The following is a 19,657-nucleotide window of genomic DNA, read 5'->3' as shown; positions in this document are numbered from 1 at the left end:
TTTTTTTAATGAACAACATTTCTCTCTTTTCTGTTGCAGTAGATTAGATGCAAAACTTCACTTTGGTAATTTTTTTTTTATATGAATGGAATAGTGTAATCCTTGTTGTTTGTATGCATTGTTGCTCATGGCTACAGCCATTTTCATCCTTCCTTCTCCCCCCCCCCCCCCCAAACCCCCCTCCAAGTAAACTTGTGATATGAAAATAAGATATTAAAAAGATTTTGTTTTTAAGGAAAAAAGTCTATTTGCACCCACAGAGCTGCCTGATCTCATGTGTGTGTGTGTGTGTGTGTGTGTGTGTGTGTGTGTGTGTGTTTATGACCCGATTGAAAGAGGTTTGCATCAACAGACTGCAAGTGTGTCTTTGTAGTGTGCACATGTCTGTCTATGCTTGAGTGAAATACCAAACCTTTTGACAGGTGACATGCACACAAAAAGAAAACTGCTGAAATAATTCATTTCACAGAACATATTGTAAATCCACATACTTTATTAATCAATCAATTTTTCAACATGTGACATAGTTGAGAACTTGAACACTGTTGAACAAAAGACATGCAACCACGAATGAACATGCAGATGCACTAGTAAGTACTTTTGTGAGGATTGTAAATGCTGCTTTTCTGTATAACACATTCACACATGTTCACACACACACACACACTCACACACACACAACAGACTCACACATGTATACGTATATAATTATTCACTCTACATTGCTCACCTTCCCTCATTCGGTTCCTCAGAAACCACAGCCATTTCTCAAGACAGATAAGTCACAACTACTTCTTTACTGTCCATGGTCGTTCCTGCTTCCTCAACCCCCCCAAATCCGTCATGGCTTTTTTGGGAGGCATCAGAGAGTCTGTGATGCCATGGCGCTTCTTGCCCTTTGCACCTGCCATGTAACTGTCGTCGTCCATGGTGCGGGGATCAGCTGGCTGACCTTGGCTGAACTGCGCGGCAGGATGATAGAACTGCCCATCAGCGTTCACCCCTGATGCTCCCCCAAAGCCTGGAAACTTGAAGCTTCTGTCCCCCCTGCCAAACCCCGGTCCCTCGTCCTGAACCGCCACTGGGCTGGCAGCCTCCCCTGACCCTTCGCTGCCGCTGCCAGCACCCAGGGCGATGTTGCTCCTGTCATGAAAGAAGCGACACTTGTCCCCAAGAAAACACTTGCCTTTCTTGAACTTGAAACAGACCTGTTTGGTGGCCGGCTTCTGGGGAGCCGCCTCGGTGAGGCGGACATGCTTCTCCAGAATGCCCAGTTTGGCTTGCTCAGCCTGTTCAAACGGGTTCACAAACACTGAGGAGGTGGGGCCTGGGATGAGGGTCTGGGATTTCTTTTTGGACTTGAGATGAGGGGAAGGCAGTTTGGTTTTCTGGAGGAAGGGGTTGGGCAGCTTGGGCACATTCTCCGCCTGCTGCTGCTGCTTCTCTTCAGGTTTGCTGCTGCTGCTGTTTGACTCAGCATCAGCAGTCGCGTCGTCTGAGCTGTCATTGTCACCCTCAGCGAAAAAGTTGACGCTGACCTCCTTTGTTATGCCTGCATCCTCCCTGAAACATAAAATGAGATTGTTTACCCTCCCCTTTTTTTCTCTATGTGTGTCAGAAATCAGACCTAAACAAAGGCCATCCTCTCATTATGACAAGAAAGAGATCTCTTGTGAAGGCCACATGTAACTGATGGGTTTGTCCCTGAATCATAGTAGATGCTTCATCGCTTGGCCAAAGGAGATCAGCTGGCAAGGCGCACAGAAAAATAAAAAATAAAATGAAAGCAATCAAAATTAATCACAGATATGAAGCAGATATAGTTTATTTCCATGTATTATGCTACCTCTGTACCAGGAATTAGTTGTGTTTCCATATAAACTATCAACTGCTGGATATGGACAACAAACGCAGACAATACACCAGTGAACACGAAAACATGAATACAGGTTTTTTCCGGTTTTTTCCCTGGAGATGGTTTTAATCACAAAGCCACCATTCCACTCACTGGGTGATCCATCTAAGTATGTGCACACCTACTCTTCTTGATACTGAACTTATCCTAAGAAGGTTCGATGCACTCCCATTCATATATACGTTTCTCACCAACCAGCCATCATGGTCTCCTGCATACTCTGAACACATACACATGCAGCCAAGCATGCACGCATGCATGAGCACACACACACAAAATTCACATTCAACTCATGATTTCATACATGATACTACATTGCTTGATCAATTCACTCTGATCTCTGTGTGCAATTAAATCTCAAACCAACACACTGGCAGCACTTTGGTGTAGCAATGTGAGACGTCTATACAGAAAATTCATGAAAAGCCAAATCATCTCTTGCCCAGGCACAGAACAACCTCAAGGAATTAATGTCAGAGAGTTACACCAGTTGAACTCCCTTCCCCTTCCTTCCCCTTCCACCCCCCCTCCTCTTCTTCCCCTTCCCTCCCCCTGACAATCCCCCCACCCAACCCCCACCGTCTTCCCCTTCCCCCCCCCCCCTTCCTTTCCTTGCACTCCACCCTCAACCCATCCCATCCCCCTCTCTTCCAACATCAAGTCAGTGAGCTGAACTGCAATTTCCAGCCATTGAGTTGAACCCACCTCCTCAGTACAGACTACTGTGGCCTCCCAACACCTCTTCACTGGACAAAGAGTCTAAGACTCAAAACATTGTGTTTTAATCGTCACCTTGAGGCACCTATGATTTTACACCACCTTTTATCATTTTTAACTTCGTTTTAAACGGTCCAGCAGTCACCATTTTTTCATCAACATAGTCACTGTTGACAATTAAATTGAGTCATGGTAGATGTGCCGGGTGTTGAAAGCTATCTTTAGCGAACTGAACAATTCCCACTTGTTACAAATAATCATAATTCTGAGACTGTTGCATGTGTGTGTGTGTGTGTGCGTGTGCGTGTGCGTGTGCGTGCATGTATGCGTATGCGTATCACAATGGCATTATCACTCTGTACATCAGTTATCACTCAGCAGTCTGCACAAAAGAATTTGCAATACTTCTGATAGTGTACATATAGGTCTCGGTCACTGATTCAGCAACCATAATGCTACGCATGATACAATTCTTCTTCTAAGGTGTAAGCACCCTGTCAGGTTGTCAATAAATCTACTCAAACTGAAAGAGACAGAACTTCAGAAGCCAACAATGGACACTGATTTGTCTGCTAACAGTAATGACTGCAAAAAACAAACGAACAAAAAAAAGCCACCATGGACTCTGATGGAGCTGCTGACACAGCAAAGCTGTTCAAAATCAACAGCATTTGACTGTGTGTGCATGCAAATGTGTTTGTGTGTGTGTGTGTGTTTGTGTGGGGTTTTTTTGTTTTTGTTTTTGTGTGTGTGTATGTGTGTGTGTGTGTGTGTGTGTGTGTAATGTCTACATGTTTTATATCAGTCTGTATAAACAGACATTACGATTTAATCCAAAAAAGAACACTGACTTTGAAACCTTCCAATTCCGACAGTGCAGACAGCAAGAAAACAAAACAACTGACAGTCACAACACTCGTCTACGCCTGTTAGCTGTCAACTGTGAATTTGATGATGTTGATCGCAAAATAGAAACTCAAATCATGTAAGGATGCATTTCATCACGCCTCAGGAGATCTGCTCTCCATGAAACAAAAGTGAGTCTTAGACAACCCCTAGAAACTGCTCGTGCATTAGAGTTATCAGACATCCAAGCAAAAACCATGGAAGGAGAAACAAAGCCTGCAAACGCTGTTCATCACAGAGAAGATTAACACAGAAAAATGCTCAACCCCAGAAGCTCCACTTCAAGAAGTAACTGCCAGAAGAGACCTCAGCAACAAGGACCTTGTGGGTGGTGTGGTGATCCAACTGACCCAGTGACATCTGATGCTGATCCAGTCAACCAGTCCATGCCTGCTCCTGCCCCAAGTGAACCAGAAATTCCACAGTCCACAATGAGCAGTCTAATTCCGAGAAAAACACGACATTCGAAAAGAATTTATAAAATGCCAGCACATCTCAAAGACTTTGTGACTATGCACACAACAACAACAACAACAAAAAACAACAACAATACAACAAAACAAAACAAAATCTGACAGTTCAAGAGAGGACCTTCCACACGTCATGATTCTGTCCTGTCACATACTCATTTGACATTTATGTAGCTGATCTGTTTTGAATGTGTCACATGAGCTATTAATTCTATTGCATGTTCCTTCATATAACATATGTATCGATGTGTGTGTGTGTGCGCTAAAATGCATATTACAGTCAGTTCAGTTTTACTAAATGCTTTTGTAAAGTTCATATTTTCATCATTGTATTAAATTATGTGTTAATCAGTTCAAGAACATTTCTTCATGAACATAAACTCTCAAGTACAATAAGTGAAGGACAATTTTAATAACATATTTTGGTTGTCCAACTTATGAACTCTCAAGTGTAAGAAATGTAAGCACACTTAACTGTCAACAGTTTTGGAGTTTTTCATTTCTTATATAATAACTATACAGCAATTTCAAAATGCCTATAAAATGTGCATTCATGAACCAAACTTCATGTGTTACATATCAATGTCATAAGAATAAAACAAACTTTCAAAATATGATGTTTTTTTTCAAATGCTGTAGAGCAGTTATTTTGATGACCTTTGACCTCTGTCGCTAAAAACGGAAAATTTTAGTATTTTCAATATTCTTCACATTCTCACTGAACAAACAATCAAATATTGAGTTCAAATTCACAACTTTAACTTTTACTGAGAAAGCAATCATTTTTATTTCATTTGAAACAAAATTCACAGTGCTATGTCAAAAACTACATGTTCAGTACTGTGAATAAAATCATAACTATATTTCCTGATTGATTACTACAAATCACATCAGTCACGTACACCACAACAGACTTCTTGTTTTGCAGAAAAAAAACAAGAGTTTAGACGGTTAACACTAACATAGCATCCCGTGGATACAAAAATATATATTATTCACAAACTACAGTCAGTTTCTTTCTTTAAACCAAAAATTTGTTGATATTGTTGCTAAAAATAGACCGACCACCCCTATATGAACAATTTACCTGTTTTTACAGTGGAAACAGTTGCTTTGGTTCTTTGGATACGCATGGGTTATGAAGAGAACGTCAAAAAGAAACCAATTTGTTTTTACACATCTATTCTTAAAAAAGAAAAAAAAAAAAGGTATATAAAGAATGTACAGAAAACATCCTGAGGAAGAAACTATGAAAGAAATGTATGAGACAAACAAATGCATATATATATATTAACATTCGCTGGCTATCGTGGGTCGTACACGACCCAGAAGGGTACAAAAATGAAAATATCTCAGCCAATTCTTAATATTTTTCTACAAAATTTCAGAAATGCTTCCTACACCTAAAAGGCCAACTTTTGCCAAAAAATTCATTAATTAGTTAATGAGTAATTAAAGGTGGCGTTTTAACTACACACAGATGCTTGTGTGGGTTGTGTATGACCCATGCTTTTTAAAGAGGAAAAAACGTGGTCACCCCTCAAAAGCTCATGTGGGTCATGCACAACCCATACCTTTTTAATAGTGGTTTCAGGAGGTTTAATTTGCAATTAGTGAAGGAAAATAAAGAAGTTTTACTTTCAATAGCCTCACTACCCCACTACTCTCCCACTGCCCCCCCCCCACCCCCCCTCCCTCACACCCCCTCCCCGCCCCGTCCCTTTCGCCTGTCTTCAGCTATAACCCCCTTCCATCTCTTTCTCTAACAGCATGTACCTGTGTGACTGAATATCTTTGATTGTACGTGTATATGATGCTATGAGTCATCTCTCTCCCCCTCTCTCTCTCTCTGTCTCGCTGTTTGTCTCAGTCTCTCCCTCCCTCTCTATCTATCTCTGTGTGCATAAGTAGGGTTTGTATGTATGTGCATGTAGTGTTATGCGTTTGTGAGTGTGATCAGTTGTGTGTGTGTTTGTGTGTGTATGTGCGTGTGTGTGAATGTGTGAGCATGTGTTTCTTCTGAGTGTATGTGTTTGTGTGAGTCTGTGTGTGCGTGTGCGAGCGCATGTGTGTGTAATCAGTTGTTACGATATGTTTTCCTCTTCTATACTTTGTTATAAGCTTTGGAGGAATATACAGGTTTTTGTCTCTTTACAAAGTATGGGTAGTGCGCGACCCACACAAGCTTCGGAGGAATATACAGGTTTTTGTCTCTGTAAAGGTATGGGTCATGGACGACCCACATGAGCTTCCGTGTGTAGTCAAAAGCGACAGCCAGCGAAGGTTAAAAAGTCGTCACCCTTCCATTCTGGCTTTTCCCTGGCATAACACTACTGGTAATAACACACTGAACATACTTGTTTCACAAGTCATCACTTACTTGCAGAAAAAACAACAACACAACAACAACAAAAACAAAACAAAACAAGAGAACCTGCCCCTACTTGCACTTGTGTCCCACACACACACATGCGTGACCTGACCTACATGAAAACTCAGAAGGCAGCTCCTGCCATCCACAAGGCACAGGTGGTTTCCACAGGTAACACACATCACATTTTTTGTTTTGTTTTTGTTTTTAAAAAATTCTTTCTTTAACTCTGCATAACATTTTTGTTTGCAATTCTTTCTCTCTCTCATTTTTTAACAGGGAAATGGAACGTTTAGTGAATATATATATATATATATATTTTTTTTTTTTTTTCATTTGATGCTTCTGGAACTTTTTCATATTCACCCAAGCTTGCAAGCTGTTTAATCACTTCTTCAGTAAATTCTAACTGACAATATCTATCATGTCTCTGTAATTCTGGAATGTCTGTTTGTTTTTCCTGAAATCTTGAAATAAAACAAAAGCATTTACTTGTGCTGTGCCAATGAAAAAAGGTTTCCCACCATTGTTTTGTGTAATGCACGGTATTTGTTGATTAAATGATCACTTTTGTCCACCCCACCCATATTTTTTATTCACTTTGACTAGTTGTGGCTGTCTAACATTGATTTTTTTCTAAACTTCCCCAGAACTTTTGATCTTTGATAAACAAAGCTGGATCTATTCATTGTATGAGCTGTTGACAGAAATGAAACAGTTTTGTTGTCTCCCCATTGCGTAGAAAGTATGTCCACTGGCTGCAAATATTGGTTGATGTCAGCCCTTGTTTTGACATTATCCAGGTTCAAAAGGGGGGGTGGGGGGTGGGGGGGGGGAGGGAGTTCTGTGATCCTGGATCCTCCATGTTGTAACATGCATTCCTGTAACAAAAGGCGAAAATAACCTTTTTTTTCAGCTGATAGAAGTGTGCACCACAAATAATGCACACACTCACACACACACAATCATACACAACACACACACACACACAATATATATATATATATATATATATATATATATATATATATATATATATATATATATATATATACTGTACTAGCCATTGGCCATCACACACACACACACACACACACTTGAATGCAACAGTAAAAAGAGCACACACACACACACACACACACACACACACACAGACTGTCATGAAAAATACATAAATCATGGACACACACAATTATAACCAGCGCAGCATCTACACACTTAGTGCAATTGCTCAGTTTGTCTTGATTTCTCATAGCGAAACACTTGCTCGTCTGCAAGCAGAAACTGGGTCAGTCTGCAAGATCCAGCATGTGATATGTCGAAGCAGAATCACATGTTTATATGTTATTGACTGTCAAATGATCAATGATACACATAAAAAACAAGCCGACAAATAATTTCCAGTGACCAGTTTTCTTCATTTATGTATCGCAACTGTGATATTTTTAATTAACTGAGACCGAACGATGAAAACGAAACACTCACGCATGGTGTCATCTGCTATGGTCTGGAATTGATGAAGGGAGATTGGGTCTTCGTCTGTATCACTGTCAGACATGGCATCCTGTAGCTCCCAGGTGTCTTTATTGGAGCTATTGAAGACTTAGTCTTCTGAGAAAGAGTCGTTTGAAGTCCTACTGCAGGAAAAATTGGTGAGCACATGCCGGGTCAAATGTCAAAATTCAAGATGGCATCAGAAGCGAAAGCATGTGGCGACCTTCTCCTTTCGCATAGATTCAGGACAATAAATCTTAAATGTAATACCTTTTTTCATGATAATGTGTCTGTTTAGGTTTATTTTAGTGAATGATTGCTCTTATTAATAAACAGGTGTTTTTATGTATGATAATTTCCAAAAATTCTTCATCGATCACCGGTGATCGAAAATGAAGGGAAAAAACTCCAGGGAGTTAATAGTATCATAATTCATTCCTAAAAATTTATGAAGTCTCAAACTTGTGCAAGAAAAATTCTAAATCAACACCTTTTTTAAATATGTTTATTCATAGATGTGGAGGGATGTAATGTCTGCATGTTTTATATCAGTCTATTTGTATAAACAGGCAGTATGATAAAATTGATTATTGGTATATTATTGATGTTACTGAACGGACGGCATTTTAACAGATAGCAGCTCAACATCGAGTCTGTTATTCTATTGTATGAAATAACGGTGACTGTGTGTGTGTGTGTGTGTGTGTGTGTGTGTGTGTGTGTGTGTTTATGTGACACATGTTCATGTGTATGCGCTGACAGCCTGCATGTTTCACTGTTTGAGAATAACCATGCAAAACCATACTGTATGAGTCACTGCAATACACTACGAAATGTCTAAAATGATTAGCTTGGTCTGCCACCATCTGACTAGGTATCTCTGGCATTTCTCAAAGTGAAACTTACGTCTGGGCTTTAAGAAAATCGTCCAAAAAACATGCAAACAAAGCTTGTACGTCTGCGCCACAATAAATGAATTCTAACACATTTGCAAACTTTACCGTTTGAGGCCTATAGATCCTGTGTTTTCTTCCTCTTCAGAATCACCACTGCTGTCGCCGTAATCTGCGACAAGAGAAGCCATATTGTTTCAAATCGAAAGTCCGCAGAAACAGACCTTTTTTTTTTCATTGGATGTTATTACCGGCATCGTGCCATGCGCGTGTCTTCACTGACAATCGTGAAAGTACGTGAAAAACGCACGTATTTTATTGAAAAAACATAAAACTGAAAAGTTTATAATGAAATAAAGTAAAGTTTTTAAACTGTTCAACAGTTTTTGTTATCTTCAATGTAATTACAATGATCACTCTTCGATCAGCTGACGGATATCGATGTCCGCAGTGTGGAAAGAAGAGAACCTAAAGGATTCCTTGGATTTATAAATAATAATGAAACTAGTTATATCTCTCGATATACACTGTAAGATCGCAGCGCATGCTAATCAAAACACAAAATGGAAATTGCGTGTGAAAAGTTCATTTAATGTGCAAATTTTGGGTACAATATGTTACGGCAATGAAAGCCTTCCCAGACAGTGTTCATTTCCAAGAACATCCTTTCGCGTGAATTTCGTCTGTCCACTGCTGACAGCGAGAACTGCAAGATGTCTGGGAAGGTGAAGCCGAGGTCCTCTGCGAATGCTGCGGACACTGCCACGCAATCACTCAACGAAAGAATTTTGAAAGAATGTCATTTGCTGTACATCGATCCAGAAAACGGTATACAATTCCTTTTTTGTATCTAGTAAACAATTTGGTTGAAATAAGCTAGCTTTGGGAAAAAATTTACATGATTTCCGATCTACGTAAACGGTGGCGAGACCAGACGGCTGACTCTGCGGTTTTGATGGAAGAAAGTGGGCTTGTACTGGTCCGTTTGCTGTTTTCTGCAAAATTTATGTTTAAAAGCAGCCTGTTTAAAAATATCTTCCAGGTCCAATTTTTATGTTTGGCGGAAAATTAATTGTTTTAGTTTCTGCTGATTTTGTTTGACGTGGCCGGTGCGGCCGTCGGATCACGACTTCGACATGGAAAGTGAATAACGAGGGACTGGGCGAGGTTGCTGTCCTCAGTTGATCAAAGGTCATTTTATGTCGATGAGTCATGCAAAGATGTTTTCACCTTATGTAATGATGTTTAATATCTCTTAAATAAACGAACGTATCAACAATTCAGTTCGAGACCTTTCGATTTTTGTGCTACTTAAATATGCAGCCCTTCACAGCCGGATTTGCCGGTAGGCCCAATGGATGGAGAGAGTGCGGTGGAGTGAGGGGCAAAAGCAGACTGAAAGATACATAGAATTAACGTTTTATTTCCAAAAGAAAGCCTGATAGTCACAAGGATTAGAGCCCTTTTAATTTAGAATGGTTTACTTATCAGTAAAAGTAGTTCTACAAACTTTTGTATCGGGAAGACAGGTCCAGACAGATGAACCTGCAGTGCTCTTTGCAGTAAGGTGAGATGTTAACATGCTGTAATGTGGCTGATATGCATACACCAATAACAGAAGTACATGTGTAAACTTAAAAGAGTGAGATCCGATTTTCAGTTTGAAATAGGTGAAATGCTGGCAATGTTGCGAGTAACTAAAGATTTTTGTCTGAGGTAATGATTTTGCAGCCAGGAAAAAGGCAGCTTTCCCCAGACAGTAGAAAATACTATACTGTAATAGTACTTGTGCATTGCGGCACTTGTTTGTGTTTTTGTCTTGGACATTCGCCTTTCTTTGATAAGCCAGTGCATTTAATGAATTCTTACAATGGCATCAGTTTGCTTTTCAGTCTTGAACAATTATCTTGCTCTAGCCAGTGCCTACCATCATCATTTCTTCAGATAGTAAGCTAGTGGAATACATGCCATTCGCTGATACATTCTGTAGATAATTATCTGGATTCATAGGTTGCAGGAGCCAGTTTTGGTTCTTGCCTTAACGAAAAACTGCCTTTCTTTTGAGAAAGCACACTCAGTAGTTTCATGTTAACTTTTGCTTCAGTGTTTGCTTGTTTGCTGATAATAAGCAGTATTTGCAACAGATGTCATGGCTTTTTCTGCATTTTCATTTCATTGTACTGTTCTCATTCAGACGTCAGAAGTTTCCTTCCTACAATTAAGAAAGAATGGATAAGTATTCCACATTTTACAAGTACTTATTTGGTGCCCGTCAGATTTCGTCTGCCATATTGATATATCTAGCTGGTTACTCACAGCTTAGATCATGCTCAGTTAAACTTGGTTTAGGCATACTGCCATTTGAGAGTCACACCTCATTTTTTTGGTTAACGCTGTGAGTGTGAGGAATAATTACACACTAGACAAGAAGAGTAAAGACACTTTAGACTTTTAGTGTGTTTTGAGTTTAGGGGTCATTTGAAAGTGAGTTATTTGAAAGACAGTGACGTGAGTCAGTGGAACTCAGTTTGTCACTGTCCCTGGTGACCCTAAACCACTGAGTGAGTGAGTGGGACAGGTTTTGTAATGGTCCATGGAGAGGGGAAGAAGGTCAGGAAGAAGTGCTACAGTGTGTTACTTTCTTTTTTAAACTGTTGGAAAAATGTCTGCCATATTTAGGGGATTGATGATATTGTTATACCCCCTAAAATGTTCGTGCCTGCCACATATGATTTAGAAGGGGATTTATAATGATATATGTTCTACAATGTTGTTACTAAGCACATGCATGTCAGTGATCTATAATCTATATTTTGGTTGATTTCACCAAGCTTTCATTATTTATAATGATGAAACCATGTCCTTTTTTTATTGTCTTTTTTGTATAGTACATTTCTTTTGTGTGTGTGTGTGTGTTTAGATGGATGAATACTGAGATTTTTCGGAGAAGGCTTTTCCATAGGCAAGTTAGCTTTAAGTGTCAGGGGCGGTTCGCTCCTCTGAGTTTTCTCTGGTTTATTGTGTAGAATAACAAAGATACTCACAATACAGTGTTCTTTTGCTACGTACTATATACATATTATAAAACCCAGTTCAAAGCAGACAACTTATATTTTGTTAGTAACAGTCAGCAGATTATCCTTAGACATTCTTGGAAGTAGGAAAAGAAGGAAGCAAGACTAAACAGTTAAGTTTGGCAGCATGACAATGGTAATAACACAGCCATGTTGGCAGGCAGCATGTTTTTGAGAAAAAAAGAAGACGACAGAAGTGCATTCCTTCTTTCAGCAGAGGGAAGAAAACATAAAAGTTGGGGGTGGGAGGGAGGATGATGATGGAGGCTGTCAGTTTACCTTTTGTCAGTCTGTCACTCTTGTCAGCCTATGGCTCTCGGTTCTGTCACTAGTGTCAGTTCATTTACCCTTCCTCTGCTCCATTCGTCTCTAGTTCCATTTCCAGTCCTTGTTTACCTTCTGTTTCTTTGGACAGCCAAGTCTCCTCTTTCTGTCTCTTTGTCACTCTGTCTTTCTGTTACTCTATATTTGTCTCTCTTTCTCATATATAGATGGAGTCATGTATAAATGATGTAGAGATAGAGATGAAAACACACTGACACACTTTTGTGACAGTTGACAGATGAGGTCACAAGAAGTGATTGTGAAGAGGCTCAGGAGGTGTTTGAAGATCTATGTCACATATCAACTGGTACAAGTCTGATGTTGCACGACCTTGTTCACTGGAGTCATTAGTTATTCATGATGTTTTATTTTTTACTAGATACCAGTCTTCGTCTTCTCCCCTTCTATCTTGGTATGCTTCAGGGTCCCATTACTCTTTACTTGATTTATCTTCTTGATTCTCTTTCACACAAGATCATTTTGGAGTTCCTCTCCACTTTATTCTGAAACATACACATGCATGACTGTGTGTGTATATATATGTGTGCACATGAGCGCGCGCACACACACACACACACACACACACACACACACCTGTTGCCAGGTACATGTATTATTACCTCTCTTCTGACCCAGTCTTTAATGGACACAACATATTATAATTTATACCTAAGCCTGTACACTTAAAAAGAATAAAATTGACACTTTTTGTTGTTGAAATACTGTTAGAAAAGGACATGTTCCTTCCATTGTCCTTGCTCACTGGCTTCCCTGCTGACTATAATCTATAAAATGAGTTTGATAATTTGTTAGTGTATGCACATAGTTAAAGATCAAAAAGGCAACAGTTAGGTCAGCAATTACAAATTCAGAATGACAAGATGCAACACTCTAGAATTTAAAAAAATTCTTTATTCAAACATAAGTGTGAACAAATCGAGGTGCTGAAGCAGAATCAGGCATTGGACATTTGATCCAGTGTACACCAGTGATCCAGGTTTGAGGCCCCGTTTCAGCATTGTGTTGTCCTTGGGAAAGGCACTTTACTCCAGTTTTCCTCACTCCACCTAGGAGGTGTGAATGGGTACCTGACTTTGGTTGGGGAAGGTTAAAAAAGTGGAAGGAGAGGATTGGGTCCCACCTTCCTGAGCAGACCTCGAGACAAAGTAGGTTTGAAATCACTCCCTGATGCAGTCTAAAGGCTATGGGACCTTTAACCTTCAACCATTTAATGATAAAATACCCAACTGACCTTAACCAGCAACTCGACGTTGACGGCCTCAGAGCAGCGCCTGAATTTTTAGGCAATACTAAAAAAAAAAAAAAAAATTAAATTAAATTAAAAAAAAGCCCTTCCTCCCGATTCACCCCATACACTGAAACATAGTCAAATCCGGTGGAGCCCATCCAATCCATCTCTAGATCTATCAAGTTTTCTTGGGCTAACTTCCCACATGCAGCAGATAGTACTGGGTTACATGGTTACCAGTAGCAGAGGAGAACCTTTGACCTGACTGAAGGAGGGGGGAGGGGTGAACAATTCATGGACTGACATCATTGCAGAATGGATGGGAAAGCAATTCGCAAAGACTGACACTTTGACACACAAATGAAAGACCTGGAGGAATCTGCTGAACAGTGTTTTTTGTTTTTTTTCTTTCTGTGTGACGCTCAAATGACTCTTCAAAGTAGAGGGAGAGCAGGAGAAAGATCTCCATTGTGGTTGATGTTACTTTTTTTGTCTTGATTTTTGGTCTGATCTTAAGTAAACTAAGTTCCAGTCTTTAACAGGCTGTATGGTTTAATTCTGGTTTCAGGTCTGGTGAAGGTTGCTGAGAGCCTGGGGCTGTCTTTGCTGGCACCACGCAAAAAGATCACTGTCCTCCTCATAGGCAACCACTCTGCTGGAAAGAGTTCATTCATCAACTGGTAAGCCTTGTTTTCTCTTGTTGCAGAATAGTACGTTGGCATCTGCAAACAGGCATGCACTAAATCTTTCTAGCGTTTGTGCAATCATTTTAGCATGTGTACCGCTGGTATAAACACATTCTTTGATAACTTGGTGTCTGTCAGTAAGTATATTTTAGAAACATTTTTTTCCCCTTGATTCACTTATTGATTTTTCCTAAGGTCCAGAGGTCCAAATAATCGTTCTGGAAAGCAAAAAGTAAGATTTCACAATTGAGTAAGCCAACATTGTATCCATATTTTTGGCAGATGGGTGTTATGCTTTGTAATTTAACAGAACTAGGGACTGGGAAAGATGATAGCTAGAATATTACAACTAAGTGCTTGGAGTTCTGACCCAAGACCACACAGCACTTGGCAATAGCCATGAAATGAACCAAACCTCTCTGGCTGTGGTACTGCTGCTGCTGCTGCTCCTCTGCTCAGGTAAGGGACATAGCAACTTGAGGTGAAGGACATGCTGTTGCAATAAAGTTTTTCTGTGGTGTGGTTTCTTTTTCTTTCTTTTTTTCTTTTTTTTTTTTTCTTCTTGAAAACAGGGTCAGCTCACAAATGGTTATTTCCTACACACTGTTGGTGTTTCCACGCATTAGGGCAAGCCACGTCAAAACCATGAACTAAAGAGTGCCATCTGTGACCAGACTTTAAGTCCAGGTCACTTGGGCAAGGCTGTACTTTGACTTTGAGAACTGTTAGTGGTGAGTCAGTCATTTAGTCTGTCAAGTTTTATGGGAAGTCGGCAGTTGGTTGTTTTTGTTGTTGTTATTTCAAGTAAGCAGTACAGGTGCAAAAAAAATGTTTTTTTCTGGACCAGTGACCTTGAAGTGAAAATTAGCGATGATTTCCAGTCATAACATGAATTATGCCCAGTTGATGTAAGCTGCATTGAATGTTCTGCAGCATTTTTTGAGGTTTTGCTGATTGTAGCCCGCCAGCCAGATAATACACACACAGGCACGCACATGCATTTTGCATGTATTTACACAGACAACACACACATGAAACAGTTCCTCTACTATAACCTTTGTAAATAAAGAAATTATTGGTAAAGATTCTTACTCGAACGTGACATCTTATTCTGGCAGTTTCTGTATAAACAATAAATTACATGCGTGATTCTTACTGATTTGTTCAGATTTTCTTGGGTCATTCTTTTTCTTTCTTTTGTGTGTGCTGGATTAGCATTCTGTTGAGCTGCGGTTTTAAGACAGCATGGCATTCTATTTCTTCTCTTTCGTATCCTAAGTTACAAGAAAGGAAAAGAGAAATTCTGGACAGACCACACAGAATGATACTAACTATAAAATCTGTAATTATAATGTAAAAAATTCAAGATGGTGACAATTTTATCACCACTTCACCCGCTGTCTTTTCGCAGTCACTTTCTGTGGGGACTTTCAGCACGTGACAGCTGCTTTTGTTGTAAAGTATCTGAGCTGAAGAACATGAAGGAATGAGCAGGAATCACATGTGAAGGGATTGCCTCTTGTTCTTGACTGATTCGAGTTCCTGCAATAACCTTTAATTACACATGTGCATGCAACTCTGGTTGATTCTTTGATATACATATATTGTGGCATTTTGATTTTCTCAGCAGAGTAATCAAAATCAGCATGAATGAAGATAAGACATTTTGAGCCATAGTCTTCCTGAAATTCGGTGTCTGTGGTTAAAGGGGAGAAGGTGACAGGATAGAAGAACGGAAAGAGCTGTTTGGTGTGATAGTCTTCCTCAAATTTACAGTTACTCCAGACTTCAATTAACTTGTCTCATGACTGGTGCTGGTGAGAGCACACTCTGTTGAATGTCTGGTAAAATCAAGGACACAAGATGAACAGAGATCTTGGAGGCACAGCAGGCTCCACTCTTTTAAACAATCAAACAGGTTATAGAAATTTGTTTTGGTCAGACCTTCAAGTTCAGAACTTTGAAATTCAAGAATAAGATTAATTGATCCAGGGATTTAGGTCAAGAAGTCAAGATTACACTAATGAGATAAAAAAAAAAAAAATTAAAAAAGCAAAAAAAGCTGGAGGTAAAATAGTGCTTGGGTCTTGCACCAAGTCTTGTCAGACAGGGTACAGTAATTTGTTTTGGTCAGAAACCGCGACTTTTACTTCATTAATGGGTGCAGTCATATTACATAATGTATGTCTAAGCCAACCAACCGAGTCAGATCATTCTATCTCTTGGGAGCATCCACTGCCTTGTGGAGACAGAGCATGATCTATTTTTTCGTCTGACTGGGGTGTAAGATGACTATGGTCAGAATGTGCATCATATATATAAGTTCACACTGGTAAGATGTTGGTGTTTTCGTTGATGCCCATATCACACACTTTGCAGTGTGTACTTGTGGGAACAAAAGACTGCTTTGGTGTTCTGTGAATGAAGATTGATCACTTAACGTTTCAGACACTAGCATCCAGAATGAGTTAGAGTAGACTGCAAAGTCTTTCTCATACTATTGTAACTGCGATACTGGATCGCCCCCAAGGGAGATGATGTTTTGTGGTATTCGGACTATTCCCAGAATGAGTAGACGAAGAGCTGATGTGGACATGTTTCAGAATGGAGTCTCCAAGGTGTAATTGAAACAGTGAAATTTGTCATTCATAAATCGTTTGAGTATACACCACATTCATGATACATCATAGTGATTACAAGTAAGAATCGTTGTTGTTTTTTCCTTTCTTTCTCTTTTTTTTATTTTTATTTTTTACCCCAAAACAAAGAAGCTGCTGCTCATTATTGTTTTGGCACTCGGAGTATGTGAGATGTCGTTGCTGGAATTTTCCATCCCCCATATTTTCTTTGGGTGAACGTAATTGGTGTCTAAAGCAAACAGATAAGTGGAAGCAAACACTGGCAGCGATTTGCACCGTCCATGGCAGCTTCCCAAGATTTTATGCTTTGTATGCTGACAGCGTTCAAGATGACAGGAAACTGAGTCAATCTCATACTGATTGGTAACATTTTTTGTGTGTGCAAATTTGCCTGGAAAAAAAAAAAACCCACAAAAAGTGAAAAACACACATTTAAGTTTACGTTCTTTTTTTTTTTTTTCTTTTTTAAATTTTTTTTGTAAGAAATGGAAAGAAATTTGCTGATTATGAACCTTTTCTCTAGGAATTGAATCTTTTAGTTGTCTGTTAACTGTTGCTTACTTCAAATGATGTTCTTTCTGAAACTGAGTCTCTCTGTCTCCTTCTTCCCTATCATGTCTTTGATTATTAGCTTGTGTGTGTGTGTGACAGTGTGAGTACATTACTAAATGTGTGTTCTTGTCATTACATGACGTAAATCAGTCTGCCAGCCATTCCGCATAATGCGGAGGTGATGAGGCCAGGATACTGTGCAGCAGGCATGGTTTAGTGCTGTCAAGTAGCGCCATGTGATGGGCTGAGCCCTTGGCAACTTTGTGGGCAAAGAGAATGCTCTATATACTTGAAGAAAAATCATCAAACATTTAATTGCCTTTAGATTGGTTTGTACATGTTTCAAATCAATATGACTGATTTCTTGACTGTTCCAAGTGTTTCTGGACAACAGTGACAATATTGAAAGTACCCTGACCATTCGTTGTTCTGTACAAAGTACCAAAAATGATTGTTTGCAAGCATTCGTGGCTATTTACCGCAGTTTTTCTGTGGTCACTTAGTGGGTACAAGAGATATAACTTACAAGGTCTTGCATACAATCTGCAGTAGTGATTGGTTATCTTCAAAGGTTAGAGCTGAAGGTCACAACATGGCAAAATGTGATGTATGTATGTAAGACTATTACAAAGCTGAGATTTTTCATGTCCTGTTTCGATTGACTCAAGTGAGTATCACATGACTTTTGAAGGCCTTGCTTCTGAGTATTTTTGTCGTTGAATGTTCTCCCACCCTGTGCAGTATCCCATGTGTGTTTTATGTGTGTCAGTGCATGTGTGCAAACATGGAGGGATCACTGCAGTGTCAGCACTTGTTTTCAGCGGCCATTATCAGTAAAGCGAGCTATCTAGTGTTTATGAAACCGCATGAAAATAAAATCTTAAAAAACGCACATCTGTCCAGTGGTCTTGTTCGTGATTATGTGACTTGTGTATTTACATGTGAGATTTGGTTTGAAGGCAAGAAGTGTGTGCAATGAGTGAAGTGTCACACCAGGACTTTCAGCTCTGATCCAAGGGTAAGGCAAAAAAAAAACCCACCTACAGACATTGTGCTCATTTATATTTATGAACAGAGTTTGTGAGTTTCAGAAAAAAGTGCTGGATCAATAATTGTATAAGTAACAATGACACTTGCTCCCTCCATGTACCCTACATATGAACACGCACGCACGCATGCACGCACACATGCATACACAGAATAAACAAGGAAAAAGAAAATTGCCATAGTCTGTTTTGGAAGTAGAGATCATTGTTGTTAAAGATGTGAAGATTGTGACTGAGCCTTTTGCACATGCTTTGTGAAGTCACTCGGTGACACACTTAAGGAGGAAGTCTAAACCCTGTTTGTGCAATTTGATTTTTTTTAAGGAAATGTGATCACTGAAGTAAAGAACCCCCCCCCCCCCCCCCCCCCCCTCCCCCCCCCGCCCCCTCATCCCTCAAAAAAGGTCAGTAGAATAGCTGCTTTTCAGCTGGCAGTAAAGGAATCAGGGAGTGGAGGAGGAAAGCTGATCGGACCAGATTCATTTCTGCTCCAAAAGCAGCAGACCCATTTGTCTGGCATTACATTGCTAACTGGAATTTGATGACCTAATAAGAAGGGGCAAAGGGACATCATGGGTTGGAGAAAACTGTAGGGAAACAAGGGGAGGAGGGGGTGTATATTAAGCAAACAAAATGGTAATTTCTTTCTTCTTTTTGTTGTTGATTTTTTTTTTAAGGAGAGGTAGTAGTAGATGCTGCTGCTGCTGTGCTCCACATTCATTAGTCAGCACTTTTAGCTGATCTGTTTACTGGTCTCTGAAAGCTCATGGACACTGAAAGTTTGAATGTAAAGTGTCAAGGCATTTGAAGTCCATGCTCCCTCCCCAGATCAGGTCTGTGACATACCTGAGTGATCTCTGTAGGACTAAATATAATGCATAACATCTGAATCCTAAGTATTGCCATTCATTTTTCACTGTTTAAGTTGTTTGTGGAACTTAAGTGTTTCAGAAAGTATTGAATATGTAATGCAGGTAATTGAACTGGTTGAATGAAATAGATAATTGGACTGGTAGAATGAATTTGATATCAATCTTCAGAAAAAGTTTGCAAATGAATTTCTTTTTTAAACTGAAATTTCAAAGGAAAATGGTGTGCAAAATTAGTGCAGACTACATTACAAACAAGACCAGCATGATAAAGCACTGTTGGTGGTGATTTATGTGTCCCAAAGTTTGCTGGCAGCTGGCATTGATTTATTGATTTCACAGACAACCTTGGTGATTTTTTTCTTTCTTTTAAGGGACACCAGTCTGTCTGCTTTTGAGGGAGTGTAACAAAGCACTGGCTTGTCTAGCTATGAAATGATAGGGCATTTGAA

The 19,657-nt window shown here is 39.6% G+C and overlaps 2 protein-coding genes across 5 annotated transcripts in view; one reads left to right on the top strand and one right to left on the bottom strand.

Moving 5' to 3' along the window:
* Nucleotides 1-481: 481 nt before the first annotated feature.
* Nucleotides 482-8,995, bottom strand: LOC143288023 (uncharacterized). Of its 4 annotated transcripts, none has more exons than XM_076596276.1 (3): nt 8,875-8,972; nt 3,845-3,934; nt 482-1,563 (listed from the first exon to the last, which is right to left on the bottom strand). In XM_076596276.1, exons 1-3 carry the CDS (start codon nt 8,955-8,957, stop codon nt 789-791), a joined length of 948 nt encoding a protein of 315 aa, XP_076452391.1. In that variant the 5' UTR covers nt 8,958-8,972; the 3' UTR covers nt 482-788. The 4 variants fall into 4 exon arrangements, 2 of the variants coding, with proteins under 2 accessions (XP_076452391.1, XP_076452392.1); XR_013056026.1 differs by lacking the exon at nt 3,845-3,934 and adding an exon at nt 7,865-8,016 and having other exon boundaries at nt 1,445-1,563; nt 8,875-8,943; XR_013056027.1 differs by lacking the exons at nt 482-1,563; nt 3,845-3,934 and adding exons at nt 5,747-7,260; nt 7,865-8,016 and having other exon boundaries at nt 8,875-8,943.
* Nucleotides 8,996-9,465: 470 nt separating this feature from the next.
* LOC143288351 (uncharacterized) overlaps nt 9,466-19,657 on the top strand; it is a 73,234-nt gene continuing 63,042 nt past the window's right edge. The window contains exons 1-2 of the mRNA XM_076596734.1: nt 9,466-9,594; nt 13,982-14,093. Coding sequence (XP_076452849.1) covers nt 9,480-9,594; nt 13,982-14,093 — 227 coding nt within the window. The 5' untranslated portion in view covers nt 9,466-9,479. The remainder of the gene's footprint in view (nt 9,595-13,981; nt 14,094-19,657) is intronic.

This window comes from Babylonia areolata, chromosome 12 (genome assembly GCF_041734735.1).
Source record: "Babylonia areolata isolate BAREFJ2019XMU chromosome 12, ASM4173473v1, whole genome shotgun sequence".
NCBI classification, from domain to species: domain Eukaryota; kingdom Metazoa; phylum Mollusca; class Gastropoda; order Neogastropoda; family Buccinidae; genus Babylonia; species Babylonia areolata.
The sequence above is the reverse complement of the archived record's forward strand: the minus strand, read 5'-3'. Positions and strand labels throughout refer to the sequence as shown.

Bases quoted from the DNA above. Each gene is read 5' to 3' on its own strand.
- LOC143288023 (XM_076596276.1), bottom strand. From the start codon at position 8,957: ATGGCTTCTCTTGTCGCAGATTACGGCGACAGCAGTGGTGATTCTGAA. The intron at 3,935-8,874 runs GTAAAGTTTGCA...CACTTGGGGCAG, and splicing joins GGATCTATAGGCCTCAAACG to GAGCAGGCATGGACTGGTTG. The intron at 1,564-3,844 runs GTCTCTTCTGGC...TTTATGTTTCAG, and splicing joins ACAAGGTCCTTGTTGCTGAG to GGAGGATGCAGGCATAACAA.